At 48.2% G+C, this 25270-nt stretch overlaps 1 protein-coding gene across 1 annotated transcript in view; it reads left to right on the forward strand.

Annotated features, from left to right (window-relative positions):
* The first annotated feature begins 3593 nt into the window (after positions 1-3593).
* The window catches only part of CREG2 (cellular repressor of E1A stimulated genes 2), a 33012-nt gene continuing 11335 nt past the window's right edge, over positions 3594-25270 (forward strand). Inside the window, 3 exon segments of the mRNA XM_034658977.1 lie at positions 3594-3878; positions 3880-4272; positions 6787-6956. Of these exon segments, the coding sequence (XP_034514868.1) occupies positions 3855-3878; positions 3880-4272; positions 6787-6956 (587 nt within the window). The 5' untranslated portion in view covers positions 3594-3854.

Below are 25270 nucleotides of genomic sequence, written 5' to 3' on the forward strand. Positions count from 1 at the left end.
GAAATGAGAACACGTGTCCCCACACAGACTTGTATGTGAATGCTATTAGCAGCTTAATGCATAATAGCAAAAAAAAAAAAAAAGGAAACAACACAAGTATCCATCAACTGTTGAATGAATAAACAAATGTGGTATAGCCACACAAGGGAATATTAGTCACCACTAAAAAGGAAAACACTACTGATACGTAGAACAACATGGATTAGGTCATGCGAGTATGGAGCCTGAGAAGCCCAAGATCTGCCATTGCAAGCTGCAAGCCCAGGAGAGCCAGGGGTGTAGTCCCAGTCCAAACCCAAAGCTCTGAGAACCAGGGGTGTCAATGGACTCAATCCCAGCCTGCATCTGAAAACTTGAGAACCAAGAGTGCTGATGTCCAAGGGCAGGAGAAGATGGGCATCTCAGCTCTATTCAGACCCTCAAGGAAGGACTGGGTGATGCCACCCCTAATGGTGAGACCCATCTTCTTTCCTCATCTACTGACTCACATGCTAATGTCTTCCTGAAACACCCTCACAGGCACACCCATAAATGATGTTTTACCCACTGTCTGGGCCTCCCTTTGCCCCGTGAAGTTAATGCATAAAAACATTAGCATTAACAAGTACCCAAAGACAAGCTGTGGCACTTTTCAAAACCAAAGGACTGGAATACAGAAAATAAAATTAATTCTTACAATCAAATCAATACAAAAAAACCCCACAGGCCACTCAATAAAAATGGGCACAAGACATTAATGGGCATTTCACAAAAGAGGCTATCCAATTGACCAATGAAAGGTTGAAAAAGTGATCAACCAACCACATGTCATTAAAATAAAAATGAGGGGAGGAGACAAAACCCAGAAAAATCTAACAATAATCTGTGTTGATGAGAATGTGGAGCAACAGGAACTCTTATACATTGATAGTAGCAATGTAAATTGGTACAATCATTTTGGAAATCAGTTTGACATTCTATAATACAACTAAGCATACTTATACCCCACAAGCAGCAATCCTACTACAAGGTATACACTCGAGAGAAACTCCAGAGCTTGAGCGTAGGGCCCTCCCAAGGTCTAGACAAGGACTTGGCCTCAGGTAGTCTATCTCGGGATGTAGTCCTAAAGAACGGGGGCGGTGCCCTAGAATGATGAGACCAGGGAGGAAGGAAAGCCATTCAAAGGGGGTGTGATCCCGTTGTTAGCACTGTGAGCAACGGGGGCTCAATCCTGCAGGACACCCTCTGAGAAACTGTGGAAAGTGAATGGCCCACCTGTGACCTGGCAGTGGGGACTATTTATCCTTTGGCTCCTGACCCCATTGGTCAAAGATCCCTTTTCTCGGGATCTATGAGTGGAATAAATTATTACCTCTGCCATAGCGGTCATCTCTTGACCTGCTGGCCTCACCCTCTCTGGAAAAGAAAACCTACTAAAACACCTACTGACGATACTTGAATAAATGGTCATACAGCCACACAATGCAATACTATACATATCCACAAACAACAAAACAAGAATGATTCCCACAACAGAATTTTGACTGGACGTACAAAGATACAAAAAATACATCGAGTATGATTTCATTTATATCCAGTTCAAAATAGGTAAGATCAAGCCGTAGCATGGAGGGATGCATATGTAGGCCGTGAAACTGTAAAGAAAAGCAGAGAAATGTGTATCACAAATGTCAAGATAGTATTTACCTCTAGGAGAGGAGGCAGGGGATTGCGATTTGGGGGAGAGGGGCGGATGGAGAGCATCTGGGGAACTGGTAAAGGTCACGGTAGTATTTCCTCACTGAGTGATTTTAACAGATTTTTCTTTTTAGTGATTCTGTAAATCATACATATGTATTTTAAGCATTTTCTGCATATGTCCTCTCTCTTAATCGAAATATTTTTCCAATTGTTATCATGTAGCTTGATAAATGAACAGAGAGATGAAGAATGAGGATGCAGATGGATCAAAATGTTAATTGTATTATCCACATGGTGCAAGTGGGGGTGCAAACTGACTGTAGCATCACAAAGAGGCTGGGAGGGCTGCAGCAGAGGCTGGGAGGGAGATGCAGTGGGGACAGACAGGGACAGACACACAGGCGGGGACCAGGCTACAGGGGACCTATATACTGGATTGAGGAGCTTGGACTTTATCCTGCTGGCAACGAACAGTAAGAATTGGGTATTTATTTTTCACATCGTGTGCTGGGGCTGGCAGAGGAAAACACCCACCTTCACCAGAGCCTCAGAGGAAGACGTAGCCCCTCACCGCCAAGGGCAAGAGCCTTGGTGGAAGGAGTCAGCCGCCAGGCTTGCCGGGCTCCCTGGAGATCATGTGAAGAGCAAGCCAAGAGAAGCCAGAGGGCGGCTCTGCTCTGCGCTCCTCATAGGCCGCTGGGAGAGATGTGACTGTCCTTCCTTTGCAGACACAGCCAGTAGATGATAGAGCAGGATTTGGCTTTATTTGAAGTCATTCGAGAGAGCCCATGTTTTTAACGACTTGCCCTACTGCCTCTGCAAGACTGTGGCACACATCATTCTGGGGGCGAGGGAGAGAGGTCGGCAAGGATTACAGAGCCTCGGAGACCGATGGCTGGGAGGAGCATACCAGCACTCCCCTGAGGCTCTCCATAGAAAGAGGGCATCCTGGAAAAGGTGTTTGGGGTGGGATGGGAGGAGGCCAGCTTGGAGCACACTGAGGAGATTAGACTTTTTAAAGAAAAATGGCTTTGAAGAGAAGGGAAAAGGAGGAGGTAGATGGGAGCCAGGGTAGACAACGGCTCCTCTGGTTAGTGCGCAATGGAACATTTGCCAAAAGAGCTACAAGAAGTCGGTCCTAGTTCTTGTTACTTTGATCCATACCAAACTGGAAGCAGGACTGTTAGATTTTAGATAGAAAATCTAGAGCAGAATATGTGTCCTTATGGGCAGATAAGGGAATGCCATAAGCAGAGGTTCAAAAGTGAAAATGACTTAGAATTATGTTGATATCTATAAAAGCGTACTATTGGAAAGAGCTCAAATTTCCACCAATAGGAGAATGTTTCAAAACTGTGGTGCATTCATACAGTTCTCTGCCTGGTCCATCCCAGCTAGTTTGTATCTGGGTGTCCACTCTCTTTTACTTTAGTTGATACGTAAACATTTGATTTTGCTTTCAGATGAACTGGCAGCAATGCATTCCTGTCCAAGCAAAGTGTTAAGACGGTCATTGTCCTTACAGAGCAAGGGAATCGGCTTTGGCATCAGATTGACTCGGTGCTAATCTTCCCTTCACCGTTTACTCCTCTATAAAATGATAATCCATTTTGTGAATTTCAAAAATATAACGCCTGCTCCATCCCCCTCACTGTTCTCAGCCTCTGCAGATGGTAACTTACTTCATTCTCCCACCCATCGCCCCTGTGAGCTAGATACTGTGGTTTGCTTGTTTTTCTAATCAGAAACTGAGGCACAGACAGGTTCAGTGAGTTGGCAGGGTCACAGAGCTGCTGACTAGAGGAGTGTGTTGATTCGCAATTTGAACGCCCACCACCATCTGGCTGCAGAACCCGTGCCATCCAACAGGAAACAAGCCCATCCCCGGACCTGGCACGCAGTGAGGACTCTGCGCACGGCGGCTGCAGGACGTGCAGCGTGCGAGTGGAATCTGCTTTTCCCGGAGCCTGGACTTCTCAACGGGGGCGTGAGGCGGCGAGGGCTTCCCGGGGTGAGGACTCCGCCCTTCCCGGGGTGAGGACCCCGCCCGGGGATCCTGCGGCGGTCGGAAGCCGAGTCCAGTTCCGCGCGTCCGCCGCAGGGGGGTGCTGCCGCTCTCGCCGGCCGCCCGCGCGCTCCAGGGTCCCCGCGGCAGGGCGCGCCGCTGCAAGATGTCCGTGCGCCGCGGCCAGCGGCCCCGCGCGGCCCGCCACCCGCCTCTGCTGGCTGCTGTGCTGCAGCGCCCTGCTGTCCCCGGCCGCGGGCTACGTGATCGTCAGCTCGGTGTCCTGGGCCGTCACCAACGAGGTGGACGAGGAGCTGGACAGCGCCTCCACCGAGGAGGCGCTGCCCGCGCTGCTGGAGGACTCGGGCAGCATCTGGCAGCGCAGCTTCCCGGCCTCGGCGCACAAGGAGGACGCGCACCTGCCGCCCCCGCCCGGCGCCGCCCGCGCCAGGCCGCCCCCCGCGCCGCCCGGGATGTTCTCCTACCGGCGCGAGAACGGTCCGAGGCTGCGCCCCGGCACCGCCCGCTTCCTGGCCCAAGCCAGCGCCTGGGGCTGTCTGGCCACCGTGTCCGCCCACGAGAAGGTAAGCCGCCCCACGGGGAGCCGGCTGCAGGTGCGTGCCTCGCGGTGACCTGGGGACGGGGAAATGCTAGTGACCGCTCCCCGCGCTCGGACCCAGGTCTCACAGACGTGCCCAGCGGTCTGGGTTGCACTGTGGACAGCGCATAAATAATGGAACCAGACTGTGCTTTGCTTAACCTGGCAAAGGGGGAGGTGGGTGCCGACAGCCAGGCATCCTGCCAGGTCCCTGGGGACTGAAGTGCAGTCTTGAGGTGGTCAAAGAGGCGTACACATAACCAGCGCCCGACTGGAGACCTGGACAAAAGAAGCCAGACCCGCCGTGGGCATCAGAGTAGGTGCACGCAGCCTCCTGGCCCACGGCACCCAACAGACCCGAACTTCCCAGGCACCTACTGACGCTGGGGACTGGGAGAAAGACACCACGGGGGTTTTGGTGGAAATTGACATTTTGAAATATGGACTCAAAAATTTTTCTGGAAAGGAGGCTTAGGGTGCAAAGTGTATACATACTGGAATGAGCAGTTTTCAGCTGCAGTTTTATCATTCATTTCACAAATGTTTCACTCACCTGTTAGCCAGGATTCCACCTTAAGCCAAAATGACATGGAGAAATATGAGCATGTGACATCCATAAGTACACACCTTCCAGAAAGCTTTCAGGGCTGGTAAGATCCATATAAAGGTTTTATTACAGGGAGGTAGTTTGAACTCCTATTTAATTTATGCAAAAAACACATTTTTTTGGAATGTATAGGTCATTGGCCAGCAGGCAGGCTCTGACCCAGGTGTGGGTCTCACCCATTTGGAAACTGGCCAAGTCACTGGATTGTCCACTTTGCTTTCCTCCTCTATGAAATTAAGTGGTTGACTATGTAGTTTTGAAGTTCCTGTTTTACTCTTAAAAAATAAATAAGTGTATTTTGATTATGGCAGTGATCTTAACCACAGTCACAGCATCCAGGTGGCTTCTCACAGTTATACATTATGCTCCGAAGACACGCCTTAGGAAGATATGAAGCTTAAATATGAAGCTGATCTTCGTTTAGAACAAATTTTTTCAGGGTGCGTGTCTGGCTCAGTCGGAAGAGCATGCGGCTCTCGATCTGGGGGTTGTGAGTTTGAGCCCCGCATTGGGTGTAGAGATTACTTAAAGAAATCAATAAACTTTAAAAAAAAGAAGGATCTAGACAGAGTGAATGTTTAAAAAAATACACAGATTGTTTCAAGCAATTAAAAGTCTATTGCTGATGTACTGAAGATACTTTGACTTTCAACCTCTCTTTTCTTAGCTTTAATTCCCCTTTCCATTATGGACATTTAATCCAAATTCAGTACATTCAGAGAACATTTCCCATGCACACATCATGTGTGCAAAGCATGACTCTAGGCAGTTACGACCAGCTGAAAAACAGAATCTGTGAATGAACTCATATTACCATTTTGGAAGACTCCCTAGCATTGCGTCTTCTTCAGAGACGAAAGTCATCCCTTATTCCAAGTCTACACACGGTTGCCATGTATCACTTTAAAGACAAAGACAGCCCCTGGGTTCTGAGCTCAGTGACAATAAGGAGCACTCTGTAAAGGGTAAATAAATCTCACGAAGATTGGGATGCAGGACCCAGCAGGGCTTGGGAAAGCCCAAGGGAAATTTGTGTATATGTCTGAGAACTTTACCTCCTCCACCAGACGATCGTGAACAAAAATGAGTGTAGCATGTTCCTGTGACTGCCAGGGTGAGCTGCTGAATTATATAATGAAATATTGATTACAAGAAAAATGTAACTAATACGTAAGAAAATGGTGTGGCTCTAAAAGAAACAGCAATAGAAAGTTCCCGGAGTCCAAAGATCACAGAAGATATTAAAGTTAAGACCTAAGTTCTATCCCCGAAGTTTTTAAAACCTTGGGACAGTGGGGCTCCCAGGGGCAGTATGTGGGAAAGGTTCTAGCACCCCTCCATACATTTCATTGCCCCTCCCACGAATAACTCTAAATTGCATAAAGTGAGCATTTTTCTATGTACATGCAGCAGCTTCAAGAACAATCCCCTAGGGGCGCCTGGGTGGCTCAGTCCTTAAGCCTCTGCCTTGGCCCAGAGGGTAATCCCAGGGTCCTGGGATCGAGCCCCGCATCAGGCTCCCTGTTCCCCTGGGAAGCCTGCTTCTCCCTCTCCCACTCCCCCTGCTTGTGTTCCCTCTCTCGCTGGCTGTCTCTCTCTCTCTGTCAAATAAAATCTTAAAAAAAAAAAAAAAAAGTGAACATTTGGAAAAAAAATAAAATAATCCCCTAGCTGTTGTTCCAAACAGAATGCCCCTGCTCAGCTCCTCTGTAGAAATTCTGGAGCCATCACTGGATGAACTGGGTCAATTGGGAACCACTGTGCCTTCGTTTACTACCTGTCAAAACCATGGTGCCTCGTTGCTGTATTTCCCGGCCAGAGACACAAGCGAAGCTCCCAGCTCAGATCAATCCAAAACCCTGCACTGAAAAAGCCTTTTTTGTTGTTTGTTAGATCCCAGGACTGCCGTTTGGGAACTGCCTGCCCATCAGCGACGGCCCCTTGAACAACAGCACTGGGATTCCTTTCTTCTATATGACCCCCAAAGACCCTGCGGTGGCCGATCTGATGAAGAACCCCATGGCCTCCCTCCTGCTGCCAGAATCGGAAGGAGAGTTCTGCAGGTAGACAAAGGGGTTGGCCTTGCCCCCACAGGCCCTCTGCATATAACAGGGAAACTATGGGGTGGGACTTCCCTGGGTCACGTGACTTTAGCAGGGCCCTGAGATGCAAAGTGATGGGTTCACCAACCTCAAGTGGGAAGAGTGGCTTTCCACTCCTTGGAATCCGCCACTCACCAAGCGGTGTGATTGGGGGCACGTGACTTCAACTTCGGGAGCCTCAGCTTCCTTCTCTGTGAAATGGGAATAATAATTCCTACCTCAGAGGGTTACTGGGGGAGTTGAGGGTCTTGTACAATACCTGGTGGACAAATGGCAGCTCTTGTGATGATGGAAAAGGGGTAGGAAGAGGAGGTTGGTGAAGGAAGATCCCACGGTTGGTCTGTGAGGCACACATAGCATGGAATCCATTAACCGCCCCCCAGCGGGCTCCCTAGTTCACTCTCTATTTCTCGTTTTTCAAATTAATTCCAAACCCGCCATGCCCCACACCCCCCAGAGATGTGTGCACAAAGACCCTGAATTCTTTAACACACTTTTTTGAAAAGTCTAAACGAAGAGCCACTTAAGCGCAGATGAAGCACTAATCCAGCACCTTTTGTAGAGCTCGAGATCGCATTCTGCCAGGAAGAGGGCTGCACCAAGCTTGTGTGAGGCCACATGGCAGGAACCCGCTGAGGAGCAGTAAAGGGGGCAGGTGGCCTCAGGCGAGTCCCTTAAGCCCCAGGACTCCGTCGCTTCATTGTAAAACGTAGTGACGCTTTAGGAACTAGGATAGGATTCATCCCAATTCCAAAACTCTATTATTCTTTACGCAAAACATAAAAAACATATTAAGCAAACAAAAGGATTAGCTCTTTGGGGGATGGGGGGGTGATAATAATCAAAGCAACAACATGCTGTAAAATGCCACCCAGATAAAAAGACCCCGTCCGCTTCCCCTTGGGACACCGACAAGGCGAGACGGCATCAGGCTGGAGGCAGTTGAGCTGACCCAGTTCCCTAGAGGGTCTGGCAAGAAGCCAGGGAAAGGGATGTTTCCTCTTCCATGGAATATTCTCTCTGTTCTTGGCCTGCCAAGTTCGCTGGCACCAGAGGTATATTCCCAGGATACCTGGCTAAACGTCGGAGGAGTTCCTAAGTCAGGCATCCTAAAAGTCGTTACGAGGCCGGAGCGTGGCGATGCCACAGCTGCTCTTGGAGACAGACAGCAGAACCCGGAGCCGGGTGTGCGCAGCCGCAGCAGCGCTCAGGGTGTGGGAGGACTTGTCGACTGGAAGGTCCCAGGCGGACGTCAGCAGGAGCTGAAAGCTGGCAGCCATGAGAAATCGGCTTCGACAGGGCCTCGCTGGGGGGATCCAGGTCCCTAAGAACCGGGCCTGCCTGCGTGCAGGGCCTGGAACCATGCGTGCTGACCATCTTCAGTGGCAGACCACTTACAGAAAGTGCACATGTCAGGGCAGCATGCCAGGGGAGCTGGCTGAGGCAGCTGGGGACCAGAGGCCGCCCCCCCCCAGGCCCCAGGGCCTTGGTGTCTCAGCACACTGGTACGTCTGGCCTGGAAAAGGAGGTGTGAGCTGCCACCCTTGGTACCCCTATGTCTAGATCCTCGCAAAACCGCTTCTCAGAACCGCTCCCCCCTTGCCCTGCTTAAGCTTCCGAAGCATTAAAATAGAGCTGAAAGAAATACACACAAAAATCCAGTTTAGCCACAGGAATCGGGGAAGCTCGGGTGACCAGGCAATGGGGCTTGGTGTCGCCCCGAGGGTCACTACTTGCAATCAACAGCCTGTGCCCAGGTGTGTTTCCTCTGTGTGAGCTTCATAGTCCAAATTCAGCATTACATTTTGGGTTTTGCCTCCAGAATCTTGGGGGTGTTGAGCACAGAGACTTCACAAGAAAGACGGGCCGACGCTGGAGTCCTGAGTAATCAAGCTAAGTGGGAGCTCCTTGGGCCACAGGAGCATAGCAAGGCATCAGGTGGAAGCATCCGTGGCCAAGAACTGCCCCCACGTGCCAGAAGTTCAAGGTTACAACCTGGCAAGGCAGTAACAGGCTGGCCCTCCTACTTGATCCCAGGGCCTAGACAGACGGCCCGTGGGACCAGTCCTCTTTGTCAAGCACGGCAAAGCATTTCCCACAGAGCAGCGGGATTAAAAAAAAACAAAACTCCCATTTCTCGTGATGATGACGATAAATCAAAGCCACCTGATCCTTCCACCTTCAGAAGGCAGCTCATACTCAGAAAAATGAGCATTGCCATCATTCGTTAAAGCTGGTGTCCTTGGGGATTGAAAAGGTGCTACAACATTTTTGCCATCACATTCAGTGCGTGCTGTGTGCTCATGGGCCCCTGCTGCTCTCCACCCCTGCGGCGGGGCAGGGGCCACCCCACTGCATCCTAGTGGCCAGAGCCTGAACCTGTCTTTCCTTTTCTTTCCACGTGATGTGTCAGGGCTCTGAGGGCCCCGAGGGCCATGCAGGGGCTGAGGAGCCACAGCACCCGAACCACAAACGGAGGCCAGACAGGAAGGAAGCAATGTGGCCACCGATGCGCTGAGAGAAGGAAAAGAAGTGCCCTCCCAGCCATTTCCTGAAAGGCCCACAGGGCTTCTCAGCTGCAGCCTGCCTCTGCGTGCATCGGGGTTAGCCCTGGTGTCCGCAGAGTGGGCGCTGGGATGGGCTGGTGAGCCCCACCTCCACGGACAGGCCTCAGCCCCAGACGCAGGGCCGAGCACAGTGCCTGCCGAGGGTGAGCCCAGTGCATCTGATTCTGCTGTGAGGGCAGGCTGATCGGCCCTCTGCTTATGGAGCTCCGCACACAGACAGCTGTGTGTGTGTGTGTGTGTGTGTGTGTGTGTGTGTGTGTGTGTGTGTGTGCATGTGCATGTGTGCACGCGTCTGTGCATGCACGTGCGTGTACTGTCCCATGCATATCCAACTATTACCCGTTTCGAGGGCATATACCTCAGTCACCCCCACTGGATCCCCCCCAGTCCACTCTGTCACCTTGAATTCATCCTCAATCCAGCAGCTGAAGGGACCTTTCAGAACCCACATCAGATCCTGGAATTCCCCTGCTTAAATGCTTCCATTGGGAAGAATAACAAAATCCTTAGTAATGGCCTGAGAGGCCCTGCACAGTCGGGAGCCTGCCTCCCTCTCAAAATAGATGAGAGAGCCTGAGTCTTTGCTAATTGACTCAATATTTGATTGATCCAGTTTTATTAATTTGAGAGGTTTAACCTAAAAGCTTGTTGCCATCAAAGCCGATATAGGTGTTTGGCGTGTAGCTAAGAAATGCACTTTTTTATTGAGATATAATTGACATATAACATTCTATAAGTTTAAGATGTACAACGCGTTGATTTGATACATTTACATATTGCAGTGTGATTACCGCCATAGTGTTGGCTAACAGCTCTATCGTGTTCCGTAATTACCCCTTATTTTTTGTGGTGAGAATTTAAGATCTGGTCTGCTAGCAACTTTGAAGTATATAATATGGTATCATTGCCTGTGATCACTGTGTTGTGTCTTAACTATCCAAAACTTATCCATCGTCCAACTGCACGTCTGTATCCTTGGACCAACATCTCCCCGATTTCCCCCAATCCTCAGGCCCTGGTAACCGCCATCCTACTCTCTGTTTTGGCGAGTTTGGCTTTTTTTGGATTCCACACGTAAGTGAGATAGTACCATATTTGTCTTTCTCTGTTCACCTTTTCTCGTTCAACGTAATGTCCTCAGGGGCCATCCATGTTGTCCCAGATGGCAGGGTTTCCTTTTGCTCTTGGCTGAGGAATATTCCACTGTATATATAAGAAGGGCTTTTCATTCAGTAACGCCATATGTATGTAGACACAGATCACGTGTCCCAAACATGATACTTGGTCTCTCGACTGACCTGTAGATTAATGATAAAGTTGGATCTAAACTGCTATGGGAGAAGAGTATCGAGTATCCAAAACTCTCAGGAAGTTTAATGATGAAGAAAATACACAGCAGATGTTCTTTCCTTAACTGAAGCTGGGCGAGGCCGACATCTTGAGAATAAGCAAAGGAACGAATATTTCGCCATATTTTACAGGTTTACGGGGACCTTAAAGAGTTTTTCAGTGAATCTGTAAAATTCATCCTGGGTTCTTCCATGCCATCTGGTTATGGGATTTCCCCCAAACTTTTTACCACTCTGATCCTCTGGTTCCTGAATGTACCCTAAAATTTCACAGGGACGTTACTAGATTTAATTGCACGCGGTTGTCTTGACTCCCAGCCCAGGGCATATTGAATTGGGTGCTTTTACTCTGCCTTCTTCCTGGAGATCATTTGGAAAGGGAATCTGACTGGATAATTAGCAGAAAGCGACTTTCAGTACCGACAAAGGACAGGATTGGTGGTTTCTAAGGGACAAAGCTCAGGTTTCCCAGCTCAGGTTAACATGACAAACTGAGAATGAGATGCCAGTGTGCACGATTCCCCAGCACTGAGCAATCCCTGCTCTCTCATGTTCCTCTCCCTTCAACCACATAAGGATGTAGAGAAGCTCCTATGCCCAAGAGAATTTATGCTCAGACCAGAGACCCCGTTGCAGGAACACCCAGTAAATACTGATGAACAATGAGCCCACAGGTGGCATTTCTCTTCTGCTGAAACATCTTTCCTTAGGGAGCATGCAGGCTTGAACACCGTGGGGTTTAGGTTTTGCCTCCAGGCCGGGGAGGGCCCTTCTGTTGAGTGACATTCTGCTCATTGGCATTAGATGAACGTTCATTTTGAAGATCTGGAAATAAATAGAAGCAAAAGGGGCTTATCTGGTGCTTTTCCTGCAATGAAAAAAAATTTGATTGATAGTTGGGACACATGCTAGGTTTCTACTCAATTATCAAGAAAGGAGGATCAGAGGGGTGCGGGGTGGCTCAGTCTGGGATCATGACCTTCGGCTCAGGTCATGATCCCAGAGTCCTGCGATTGAGCCCCACGTCGGGCTCCCTGCTCAGTGGGGAGTCTGCTTCTCCCTCTTCCTCTGCCCCTCCACCTGCTTGTGCTGTCTCTGTCTCTCTCTCTCAAATAAATAAATAAAATCTTTAAAAAAAAGAAGAAGAAAGAAAGAAAAAAGAAAAGAAAAGAAAAGGATCTGAAAACACTTGTTTCCTTTTCCCCAAAAGCTTTTCATGAAGTGTTGCCATGGCCCATTCATTTCCCTCCATCTGCGGGCGTCCCTGCCCAAACAATGAGCCTTGTCAAAGCTCCTAGATTGACCAGGGTTCAGCGTGGTTTGGCGGGAGGAGAGCTAAGATTCTGGCTTGTAAAGGAAACTAGTTTCTGAGAGGGAGCTGTCAGACTGTGAACGGATTGAAGCCGGCGGGTGTGTAAAATGCAGAATGGGAGCCCTCCAGAGACGATGGTCCTTCCGAATGATTTGCTTGGAGGGTGCACGTTGCAGAGGCAATTCAACACTGAAGAATCGCACATCAAAACGCTCACACTAGATGGTCTGGGACAATGTGCTTGGACACAGGTTCCCGCCCTCTCCTCTGAGCAGCCCCTGCATGTGATAGGCACATTGACAGGACAAGAAACTCCTTCGGTGAAACGTGGGAGGGTGTCTGTGGGCGGGCTGGTCTGCCTTTATGCCACGGGCACAGGATAAATGCCTGGTGGGCACACGCAGCTAAAATAGTGAACTGAATTGCATCGTTCCTTCTTTGCAGAAGATAGCAAGAAATTCCAGAAATGTGAATGCCCCTTAGCCTGCATCTTTTTAACTGTTCCTGTAAGAAGAAAAGGGATGTTGAATGGTAGCTAAAAACCTCAGCCGAGCCCAAAAGCAGGCCCTGGGATTTGTGCCCCTAGAACTGTGTGTGGGAGGCGCTCTTCTCCGTCATTCTCAAGGAGAGTTCAGTCAAGTGAACACACAGAGTAAGCATGTGCTTGCAGCAGCTTGCCTGCTAACGGCCAAGATGGATCTCCGTCTGCACTCCGTCTACCTGAGACGTGACATGCGTTTCAACGTGCAGGGCCCAGCCCTCATCAGATAAAGAAGCTGAATTCCATTTCTCTTCACTGAATTTTGTTCGTTCCCCTTGAAGGCAACATATAAATCTTCTAAATAGATGGCTCCCTGTCCAGAGTCATGTTGGCTCCTCTCCCTTGCCCGCACATCCCTAAAATCCTGAAGCTAACATTGACCTGAGTTGCTTTTCGAAGAGCTGTCTGGGACAGAAGGGAGCTGTGTGAAGGGAAGGATTCCTGAGCAGGTGTTTGAGTATCCTCTCCTGTCTTCCACTCATTTCCAAGGTCACTGCTCCCAGAAACCTGCAGCCACCTCTTTCTCCGTAATTTCGTTTTAGCTCCATGAAGTTCTGTCCCTGTGGTTCCCAGGGCACTCATTTCACAGGTCAACTGATGATTCTGTTTCCTCTGTCTTTATACTACCTCTTTCCCACCTGTCTGACTACCCCTCCCCATCAGCCACCTGTTCGATGTGATTCCACCTTGAGCTGAAACGATGTGAATTCATGAGAAGGATGTAACTCCCTCAAACATACACCTTCCAGAAAGCTTTTAGGCTTGTTAAGATAGATGTAATAGTTTTATTACAAGGCCCTTAGCCTCTGGAAATTGCGAATGTGTTTTGTGTATCTATTGAATGTGTCTATTCTGGACATTTCCTATAAGTGGAATTATATAATATACGCTTTTTATGACTGATTTCTTTCACTTAGCACGATGTCTTGTTGATGTAAAATGAACAAATCTTTTAGAATCTCTAACAGCAAGGAAGAGTATTTTATTCGTGCCCAAGTTAGGACAGCTGCCTAGGAAACATGCTTTTCACAGCGAAGAAAGTACTCCAGAGAATGAATTGTTTTTTCCAGGTTATATACTTTTTACATCGTGTAGAAGCTCAAAAGATTATGGATTAGCATATAGGCAGGAATCAAGAGTTTTATCACCAGGGAACGCAGGGCGCAGGAGCATTGATCAATATCTCAAGGACAAGATGGTTTTCCTTTAGGTTATTCGTTCACAGAGCAGATGTGCAGCGTGCGTGGGGGCCATAAATCAGGCTCTTGGTTTGAGCAAAGTTTATGTACAATCATGCTGACTTAGAAAGAACTCTAGAATGGTTTCTGTTGCAGATCTTCAGAGGGTTTTTCTCTCATCAGCTTTCAGGGTTCGTTATGTTTTAGGGTATATCAATACCTCATTCCTTTTTATGGCCAAATACCATTTTATTGTATGAATACGCCACAGTCTACTTATCTGTTTTTATTGATTTATTCATCAGTTGATGGACATTCGCTTCCATGTTTTGGTTTTTATTAATTACGCTACTATGAATATTTGAAAGTTTTTGTATGGGCTTTTTCTTTTTCCCCCCAGTTCTCTTTAGTATCAACCTAAGCATGGAACTGAACTGTTGGGTCACCTGGTAACTGTATGTTTAACTTTTTGAGGAACTGAGTGTTTTCTGCACTGACTGTGCCATTGTATCTTCCCATCAGCAATGTATGGGGTTTCCAGTTTGTCCCCATCCTCACCAACACTTGTTATTGTCTGCCTTGTTTATGATGGCCATCTAGTGGGTTCGAAGTGGTATCTCATCGTGATTCTCATATGCATTTTCCTAATGACTACTAGTGTTAAGTGTCTTCTCATGTTCTTTTTTTTTTTTTTAAGATTTTATTTATTTATTTGACAGAGAGAGACAGCCAGCGAGAGAGGGAACACAAGCAGGGGGAGTGGGAGAGGAAGAAGCAGGCTCCTAGCGGAGAAGCCTGATGTGGGGCTCGATCCCATAATGCCAGGATCACGCCCTGAGCCGAAGGCAGACACTTAACCACTGTGCCACCCAGGCACCCCACTTCTCATGTTCTTATTAGCTATCTGTGTATCTTCTTTGGTGAACTAGTTAATACCTTTAACTGCTTTTAATTGGTCTATTTCTGTTTTTATTATTCAGTTGTCAGAGTTCTTTCTATATTCTGGATACAATCCTTGTCAGATGTATAATTTGCAAATATTTTCCTAATGCATTTTTGTCTAATTTTCTCTTCTTTTTGTCATTGGAAGAAGTAGAAAAACTCAGGATTCAATGTTGACATTTAAATTCTAGGGCGCCTCGGTGGCTCAGTCAGTTAAGTGCCTGCCTTTGGCTCAGGTCATGATCCTGGAGTCCTGGGATCGAGCCCCACATCAGGCTCCTTGCTCTTGCTTCTCCCTCTCCCTCTGCCTGCAGCTTCCTCTGCTTGTGCTCTCTCTCTCTATGTGTCAAATAAATAAACGCTTTTAAAAAAGTAAATAAAATCTTTTTAAAAATAATAAATAAGGGGCGCCTGGGTGGCGCAGTCGTTAAGCGTCTGCTTTCAGCTCAGGGCATGATCCCGGTGTTATGGGATCGAGCCCCACATCAGGCTTCTCCTCTAGGAGCCTGCTTCTTCCTCTCCCACTCCCCCTGCTTGTGTTTCCTCTCTTGCTGGCTGTCTCTCTCTGTCAAATAAACAAAGAGGAAAAAAATCTTAAAAAAATAAATAAATAAATACATAAATTCTATATATTCTTAGTGTCCCTTCGCTTCTGTAAGCTGGGTCTCCCCCATCAGAAAAAGGACATAATTGAAGTCACTTTCCTGAGATAATACAGAAGTGTACCTAAATTATCTAATGTGTAGATTGGTAAGAAAATGTCTAAGAAAAAAGATTTTAATTAATTGGATTACAAAGGAATTTGTGAGGGAAAGCTTTTATTCTAAGAATGTAGAGATGCAGTGGGGAGATACTATAAATTCAATTAAACATTAATTGAATTAAGCGTACTGTGTACAAAGGAGCACACTAAATATTGTGATGAAACTAGGAAATTTTTCTTTCAAACAATATTTACCGAGCACTCCCTGTATGCCCAGCAATGACCATGTGCGGAATGGGCCCCTGTTAAAACCACGCCTCTCCACAGTAGGGGAGATGAGTAGAAATCCACATGGTAGGTGTGATTTCCACCAGCTTAGCATCTCCACTTCGCATCTGTCTGTCCGCCATTTCCATCTCATCCAAGCCAACCTGACCTGTCCTTCAAAACTAAGACGCCGAGGCGCCTGGTGGCTCAGTGCGTTAAGCATCTTGGTTTCAGCTCATGGTCTCAGGGTCCTGAGATCGAGCCCTAGGTTGAGCTCTTCGCTCAGGGCGGAGTCCGCTTGAGACTCCCTCTCCCTCTGCCCCCCCAACTCCACTCACACACAGTCTCTCCCTGTCTTTCTCTAAAGTAAATAAATAAATCTAAAAAACAAAACCAACGAAGACACTAACCTTTTGAAAGTCCCTTCCTTTCTTTGCCTCTTCCTTCCCATGTTAAAGCTGTGTTCGCATTTTCTCGTCCCAGTAATTACCAGCTCATTCCCCGGGATGCCCTTCATCTCTGCCTGCCTCGCGAGGACAGCCCAGGTCTCAGCGCCCGGACTGCCCCGGCCCAGGACCCCCTGCACCCAGGTCTGCCGGAACAGCGGGTGTTTGCAGGCTGCACACTTGCTGATCCTAGTTCTCTCTCCCCCGCCTTTCTGCCCCGTTCCCCGGGATGTGGTGCTGAGGTCGACTGGGCGGCAGGCAGATGGGATTCTCGACGCGGCAGAGCTTTCCCTGTAAAACGGGGCGGGGCTGCGGTGCGCGTGGCAGTCCTGTGAGGGCCTGGCCCTAGGCCGCCGCCTTCCATCTTACAGGTTAGGAGCTGAGGGCGGATGGCTGGAGGGCAGACGTGGAGGGTGCGGGTTGGGTCATCCGCTCCCCTCCCCACTGCACGGTCTCTGCAGACAGACAGCTCTACTCCCCACCGAGCGCGCACACCCCCGGGTTCGGCTGCTCTGGAGCTGCCTTCTCTCCTTCCCTCCTTTCAAGTGAGGGAAGCGTCGGAGTGCCAGCAGCTTCTCTTGCTGAATTCTCCGGGCAAGATGGACAGTAGGGTTTTAGGAAGGACCCCTGAACGTGCAATGCCGGACCGGGTCATTAGATGGCGTGGACGCTACCCCTTAGGCCAGCGCCCTCCGACTAGATCACTGTAACACAGGACAAGGACCGAAGCGAAGCACGCTCTGAGGGCTCCTGCGGTCTGTGGAGCCTCTGCAGGGCGCCGCTGGGCTCTTTCGGAGGCAGGAGCCGTGGTGGATCTAAGAGCCGGTGGCCAGAGCGGAGCCCCGCTTGCCCAGGATGGGCTTCTGGCGGTGTTGGGAGAATGGCAGAGGGGGCGTGGGTGGAATCTTGCAAGTGGTTTCAGGCCAGCGCTGCAGGTGAGGAGCTGCCAGGGCAGCCCAGCCGCCATCTCAGAAGGTCGCATGGCGTCCCCGCTCCACTCACTGGCCGCCCCCCACTGCAGGCACGGAGAGCGCCTCTGCTCCTTACCTCCAGCCTCCGCCACACTGCTGGGCATCCCTTCCAAACGCCACGTCTCCTGCCTGTGCCTTTCTTTTCTTCCCTGAGTCTCAACAACCGATGCAAACAGAACCAAACTCCTCCTTCCGTGTCTCCTGCCAGTACCAGAATCCAAAATGCAATGACATCAGGGAGGCCGCCATTTACAGGACTGTATGCACTTAACCTCTCTTTCCTCCTGCACTCCTGCCTCCTGGGTGCCTTGGGGAGGGAGCCTTGCCTTGTCCTGATCATCAAGACTCATTCACGTGCTTTCCTGAACAGAAGAGCAGCCCTTCCGGAGATGTGCTGGCTACCCTCCACCCCCCCACCCCGGGTCCTCTACCCCAGTCACAGAGACGCAGGAGCTCCTGGCCAGCTGCAGTTAGTTACTGTTTCTTCAGTAGTGATTTTATTTTCTTGCTCCATCAGGAGTCAAGTAATGCAGTTAAGCTGGAGTCAGAGGTCAGGAAATAGCAGATGGGGTATCAGACTGGGGCACAAAATGATAACCAGGAACAAGAAGTAACCAGATGTCGGGGAGGTTCAGTAGAAGAGGCAGCCCCCTTCCTGCCAGTGCTGCACCCATCCCCAGTTGGGGCATGGACCACCAAGGCCCTGGACTAATCCAGAAAGAACGAGGCCACCAATGGATTCCAGATTTCACACCAGCAAGGTCTTTTTCGTTATTTCACTCTATAATCCATATAAAATAAAGTATTTTTGTCTAATGGGCAGGTCGTGTTTTAAAATAACTCATTCTCCCATTTTTATAGGTCAAAGATATATATGCTTATGCAAATCAGAGCCTATGATCAGTATGATATATTATTTTTACCTCACTGATTCCAAAGTGATTCAATTCCGACCAAAAGCAAAGAAACTTACTGGCTTTACATGGTGTCAAGCACTGGGACAGGTCTTAAGATTTGAGCCTATTTGCCAGCAAGTTGGCCGTGTTCGTTCTAACCAACGAGTGAGCCCGCCGTGGTTTGCAGATGCTGGCAGAAGACACAAAGCTCTTGGATCAGAGACAAAGGACTGTGTTCCTCACCATGACAGCGGGTGGCCAGAGCAGCAGCATGTTACAGCAGGGACTCCCGAGGGCCCCAGTTCCCACAGGGAGGTGACGAGGGCCAGGTGTCACCTGTATGCACAGTGGGTTGCACAACAGGAGAGGATCCCTCAGCCTAGGAAAACAAAATCTCTGTACCAGAGAACAAGCCTGCCTGCCCCCACCACCGTCCCGGAGAAAGACCGTGTCTTCATCCTACGGGACGGTAAATAAGCCTGCCCTTTGCCCCAGAGGAAAACACTGTATCTTTCAAGCAATTTGCTCTAGAAACATCTTTGAGAAAAGGTGGTCCTGAACGAAGGAAGCCAGTCCTCTGCTCACAGGAGGTCGGAAATATGAGAGACCCATGGAGAACTGCTTCCAATCGATGGTGTATAGAGTCTTATCTCAAAGAAATGTATAAATTGTGAATGTTTTTTAGACATGGGCCAGCTTTGCTTTGCACGATACCGTGTTAGTAGAAACGGATGCATATGGGAACCATCCTTACTTTACACAGTTCCATCAAGATTTTACCGCCTGTATGGAGAACAGTTTGCGGATCACTCTTAATACCACCCAGCATCAGGTGGACATGCCTCAACCACAGGATCCATTCTAAACCAGCGAGAGTTCCAGAAATGGCAAACCCTTCTGTCAGTGAGGAACCTCTCAGATGCCAAGAAAGAGAAAAATGAGCTCAGGTGCACTTAGAAAAATAAAGAAATGTATTCGTTGACCTATTTGAAAAGTCCAGAGGTAGGCTTTTCTTAGGGGCTCTGCAGTGTCGGCCAAAATGAGATTTTCCCCTTTCTCCTCTCCTCCTTCTCTTCTGCTTCATGTGAAGGGCGGCCCCGCTTGTGATCCAGTTGTGGTGCCAGCAGCTTCGAGGCCGCTCCCTCTTCATGTCCAGTGAAAGTGAGCACCTCTCCAGATAGACTGCAAAGGAGAGTCAGGGGCTGCCGTTCCAGAAGTCCCCAGCAAGTAGCTCCTTGAGCTTTGGTGACCAGACATCTTGTGCCAATCCCTGAGGCCATAGCTCTGGCCTGGGGATACAGTGTGCTGACTGGTGTAGGCGATCCCAGCTCTCATGATCTGGGGGGGAATAGGGTTCCCTGATGCTGTGTCGGGGAGAAGTAGGTGCCCAAACAGTATACAAAGTACAGTGTCAAGAGGAGAGAGGGTGCGGTCTCTGGCACCTGCTCACCAAAGGAGGCTCTCAGAAACTGAAAGGGTCCCCAGGGTACACGGCACCCTCCTTGCTGGTCGCTGGCACCTTTACTGATCATCTCAGGAGCAGCCGTTGCCAGGAACCCCAGTGTGTTGTGCTCACAGGACTAAGGCTGGGGCTGCCGTCCCACCTCCTTCAGATGCTGTATTCGTTTCTGCTTGCTGTGGAAACGAAGCACCACAGCATAGGCATGTCAAGCAACACAGATCTATTCTGTTACAGCTGTGGAGGTCAGAAGTCCCAAACAGCTCTTAGTAGGCTAAAATCAGGGTGTAGGCAGGACTGGGTGCCTTCCTGCAGGCTCAAGGGGGAAAACCATCTTCTTGCCTTTTCCAGCTTCTGGAAACTGCCTGCCTTCCTTGGCTTGTGGCCCCTTCCACCTTCAAGGCCAGCGATGGCCGGTTGTCTTTCTCACAGCCGCATCTCTCTGACGCTCTGTTTTGTCTCCGCTGTGACCTTTAAGGACCCCTGTGACTGCATTGGGCCCAGCCGGATAATCTGGCATAATCTCCCTATCCAGCGCCAGCTGGTTAGCCGCCTTAATTTCCCTTTGCCATGTAAGGTGACACAGGCACATGTTGGGCTGCAAATGTCTTTGGGAGGAGGGGGGCATTGTCCTGCCTACCACAGGTGGGAGGGAACTTACACTGAGTCTAGCTGGGTTGCCCACCGTGTAAAGAGAAAGTTTTCTGTTTACCTATTTGTATACATAATCTCCTTTTTTTTTTATTATGTTCAGTTAGCCAACATATAGTACATCATTACATAATCTTCTTTCTGTTCTGTGTAATCACCACCAGTGGGGAAGCAAAACACTTCCTATTTTAAATCTGATGGCCCCTGTTTAAATTCGGTAATGACTTACTTATGAATACTAATTCGTTGCTTTCATCAAAGAGCAATTTTGTAAAGAAATTAGCTTTAATAGTGAACAAAGAATTCGGTACAACTGATGACAGTCTTGTCCAGTATATGTAAATTAATTCCTGTTTACCGTTCTTGCTTATTTTCTTCTGTCTCGGGTTTTTTTACAAAGTTCCATGTAGATTCGGTTTTTGTAGTTACTATGTGGATTGCTTCCCAGCATTCTTTCATCTTAACCCACAAGAAAAATTCACAATTCAGCAACTACATTTTTGCAGTGTCCTAAACACAGCACACCATAACACTTTCAAATGGTGCACAGTGTTCTCATGTGAAGCAAGTGCCCTGAGAATGTGGGCATGTCCACTCTTTCTCTCCTTATAACTCAACATGGTGTGTAATACAGAAAAGCTTCCAGGCAGGCGAAAACAAGTTCCTTAATATATAAGCAAAACATATGCTTTGCTTAACAAATAACCTTTCTCAAGATTTTAATGCAGTTGAATGGGTGAGAATGAGTGTTAATGAATCGTGCCTCACGGCTTCCATTTTATGACACAAGCCATCTGGGAGAAGAGGATCTAGGAGAATCTGCTTGGCCAGCTGTGTCAGGAGCCCCCAAACCACCCCGGGGCGCTGTGATTCGTTAAAACGACTCATGGGACGCAGGAGCTCTTGCTTTGCAGCAGCGAAAGGATACAGGTCATGGTCATCAAAGGCAGAGTCCAAGAGAAAGCAGGCCCAAGCTTCCAGGAGTCCCTCCCAGTGGAATTACAGAGAGACACACTTAATTCTCCCAGCAACGAAGCATGACAACACATGCAAAGTATTGCCCACCAGAGAAGCTCACCTGAGCCTCGATACCCAGGGTTTTTGCTATAACTTGGTCATATGGCGCTGCAGTGTCCGCAGGAGTGATTTTAGCTACTCAGTCTCTGGGCCCCATGAGGTCGTGTTGATCCTGCATGGCCCAGGGCCTCAGGCATACAAAAACACTCTCACAAAGGAGGATGTGTCAGGGACTCAGAAGGTATGTCCCAGGAGCCAGTCGAGGGCCAGTCCTGAAACAGGCCTCTGTTTGGAATGCGCAGGGTTTAAGCAGCTGCGACCGACTGAGTTAGCTCTTTACCACGTACCAGGCGATCGTGAGAGGGGGCCTATGCCATGTGGATATTGTGAGGATTAAAACAAGTCAGATGCCTTAAAAGATAAGTCGTGCTGTGTAAAGAAGATAACGTGAATGTCAAATAATACCTGATTTCAAAGAGGAAAAAAGAAATTATGTCATTTTCTCAAGCAGTAATTAAATTATAAAGTGAAACAAATGGATTGGTAGCTGGGTGGGTAGATTTGAAATGAAATGCACAGCCCGGCTAGAAACTGTCAAGGTTCTTATAGTGGGGACAGCTTTTACCATGATGCCGGGGGACATCACAGTATTAGGATGGTAAAAATACACAAACTGGGGTACCTGGATGGCTCAGTCGGTTAAGCATCTGTCTTCAGCTCGGGTCATGATCCCAGGGTCCTGGAATCAAGCCCCACATCGGGCTCCCTGCTCAGCGGGGAGTCTGCTTCTCCCTTTCCCCTTCCCCCACTCATGCTTGCTCTCTCTCTCTCTCTCTCTCTCTCCCCCGCTCTCTGAAATAAATAAATAAAGTATTTTTTTTAAAAAATACGCATACTTCCCGGAGTCAGCTGGAGTGTGTCTTTCCCACATCTCCCTGGGCTCCTTAGACACCAAGATTCCCAATGAAGGGAGAGGATCTGCCAACATATAATAGGTCTCCATTTTAAGCTTAAAAAAAAAACACTTCTAGGATTTTATAAGTTGACTCTGACCTACATTATATATTATCTACCACTGTCCTCATTTAACCCCTTCCATCCTCTAATACCCTCCCTCTGCAACCTCCGTGGCCAGAGGGGCAGAGGGGCAGGCTTTTGGTGCTCACCATCTCAGAGTCACCATTCAGTGCCCGCCATCTTTGTTGTAGTCAGGCTGCCATCGCGAGAAACCACAGACTGGGAGGCCAAAACAACAGAAATTTATTTTTTCACAGGGCGGGAGGCTGGAAGTCCAAGACTGAGGTGTCAGCAGGGCTGGTTTCTCTTGAGGCCTCTCTCCTGGGTTTGAAGATGGCCCCCATCTTGCTTGGTCCTCACACGGGCTTCCCTCTGCGTGCCCCTTCCTGGTCTCTTCTTATAAGATCAGCAGTCCCATCAGATGGGGACACCACCCTTATGACCTCATTAACCTTAAGTAATTAATGAACTTTAATTGCTTCTCTTAAGACCCTATTTTCAAATACAGACCCACTGGGAGTTTGTGCTTCCCCATTGGAATTTGAGGGGCACACAGTTCAGTCCATAGCAATCTTCTTGCTGTTTCATGATCGATACCACCCCCAATCGAGGCTGTACAATTCCAGAACTTTCCAGCCACTCCACCCTTTTGGCCCCCAGATAGCTGAGCAGAAACAGCATCATTCTCTGAGTGCTTACTGCACACCAGGCACTCTTCTCATTATGTTGTGTGAGCTCATGTGTTTAATCCTCATGGTGGGTTCCAGGGGACCTGATGAACAGTCCCACAATCTAAACCAGGGCTCGGAAAATGTTTTCTGTAGGGGGAGGATGGCAGATTCTGTAGGTGTGGTGGGCCTTACAGTTTCTGTCACAACGACTCCACTCTGCCATAGTAGCATGAACACAGCCACAGGCAAGTGGATGTGACTGAAGTCCAAGACAGCATCTTTCAAGTAGACTGAAGTCCAAATTTCATATAGATTGCACGAGTCATAAAATATTATTCTTTTGATTTTTCTCCATCCTCTAACAATGTAAAATCCATTCTTCTCTGTCACGCCAAACAGAAACAGGTGACAGGCCATCGTTCGCCTGGTCTAAACCAATTGAGAAATAAAAGAGCAAAGCAGAGGGGAATCGCCAAGTCTCACCTTTAACATTGATCAAGCCAACCTGGAGAACGAGGGCAAGGAAACTCCTAAATTTGACAGATTGCGCAGTCTGCCACGCTTCACCCTCGACCTCCCTGAGCTGTGGCAGGTCTTTCCAGCTTACGGCAGAGACCAGTAGAATAGAATGGGTACTTCCTGCGGGGAGATGTCCAGTATCTTCTTTCAGATTTGCCAGTTAATTGAAGTCTCAGTAGCGGAGAGAGTTGAGAGTGTTATCCTGGGAAACCCCCCTCATCACAGGACCAAGAAGTCTCCCTGTCTCCCCACACCGACACCTCACAACACCGCTATGAGGCAGGAATTCTTTGTGTCTGTTTTTTACAAGTGAGGAAACTGAGGCATAAAGAGGTTGAGTCTACAGACAGGATTCAGGTCGAGGAGGCTGACTGGAGCCCATGATCATTTTTTTTTAAGATTTCATTTAAAGTAATCTCTATATCCAATGTGAGGCTCGAACCCACAACCCTGACACTGAGAGTCATGTGCTCCACTGACTGAGCCAGCCGGGCGCCCCAGGAGCCCACACTCTTAACCACCTCCTATATGCCTTTCACGTCCTTCTACACTCACTGTATATCAAATACTCGGCCATACAGACTGTACAAGACAGACAAGGAGAGAGTACTTTATCTCCCTTTTTCCTGGCTGTACCTGGCCTCAAGCAAAAGGGAAATGTAAGCTGTTGCTTGCTTCCTTCTCTCCTTTGATGTGTTGGAGAACAATCCATCATAAAGTTTTCTCATTTAGCCTTCGATAATGAAATGCAATGCCAGAAAAATCTTTCAAGGCTACAGACTAACGGAAAAGGGAAATAATTCAGTCCACATCAAAGACAAGCTTCTCCATCTTTAACCTGCTCCCATTAACTCACCGTAGTTTGACGTTTATATGAGAACACCATTCATTACTTCTTTATGATGCTCTTGGTGCTTTTACATATCTTTGAACTCTGAAGAAGGCAGGCAAGAAGATAATGTCCTCATTTTACAGAAGAGGAAACAGGCTTCGTCCATGGGGCTTCAGCTCACAAGGGTCAGTGGTGGCACTGAGAGCGGACACTGTGCACTTCCTGTGACTACAGAGTGACATCATTCAGCATCAGAGCCCCTTCTGTATGCCCAGTGGACCGGAATGGCAGAAAAATGTTTGAGAATTCTGTGAGTAAATAGACCTCACAGCATGTACTTCTCAAAATAAAATGTTCACAATTTAATTTTCAGGTGGAAAAAACAAGATGAAAGCTCTATATATGATATAATTCCAAGTTTATTTAAAAACACATTTATTTTTATTTTCTAACATATATATTTATAGTCTCCAAATCTTCCACATGAAAATTGATTGTTATTATCTTAAAAGAAGAAAAATTTTTGTTTAAATTTTAAAATAAACTACAGACTTCATCAATGTAAAAAACAGTAGGGAGAAAAACCTCCTTTTAAATGCATACTCATAAGCAACAAAAAGAAATCCCTAGGGGTCAAAAATGAAGATGAAACAAAAAACCGGAACCAGAACTTCTCTAGTGGGGTTTATCAGTCTGGGAATAATAGAGGCTTATGTGGTTTTTTCGGTGGTTTTTTTTTTTTTTTTTAAGATTTATTTATTTGAGAGAGAGAGTGAACGAGAGAAAGAGAGAGAGAAGCAGACTTCCCATTGAGTAGGGAGCCCGATGCATCCATCCCAGGACCCTGGGATCAGGGCCTGAGCCAAAGGCAGACGCTTAACCGACTGAGCCACCCAGGCGCCTGGAGGCTTAGGTTTTAATGCAACTAGAAAAAAGA

This window comes from Ailuropoda melanoleuca, chromosome 4 (assembly GCF_002007445.2).
Source record: "Ailuropoda melanoleuca isolate Jingjing chromosome 4, ASM200744v2, whole genome shotgun sequence".
In the NCBI taxonomy this organism is placed as follows: Eukaryota; Metazoa; Chordata; class Mammalia; order Carnivora; family Ursidae; genus Ailuropoda; species Ailuropoda melanoleuca.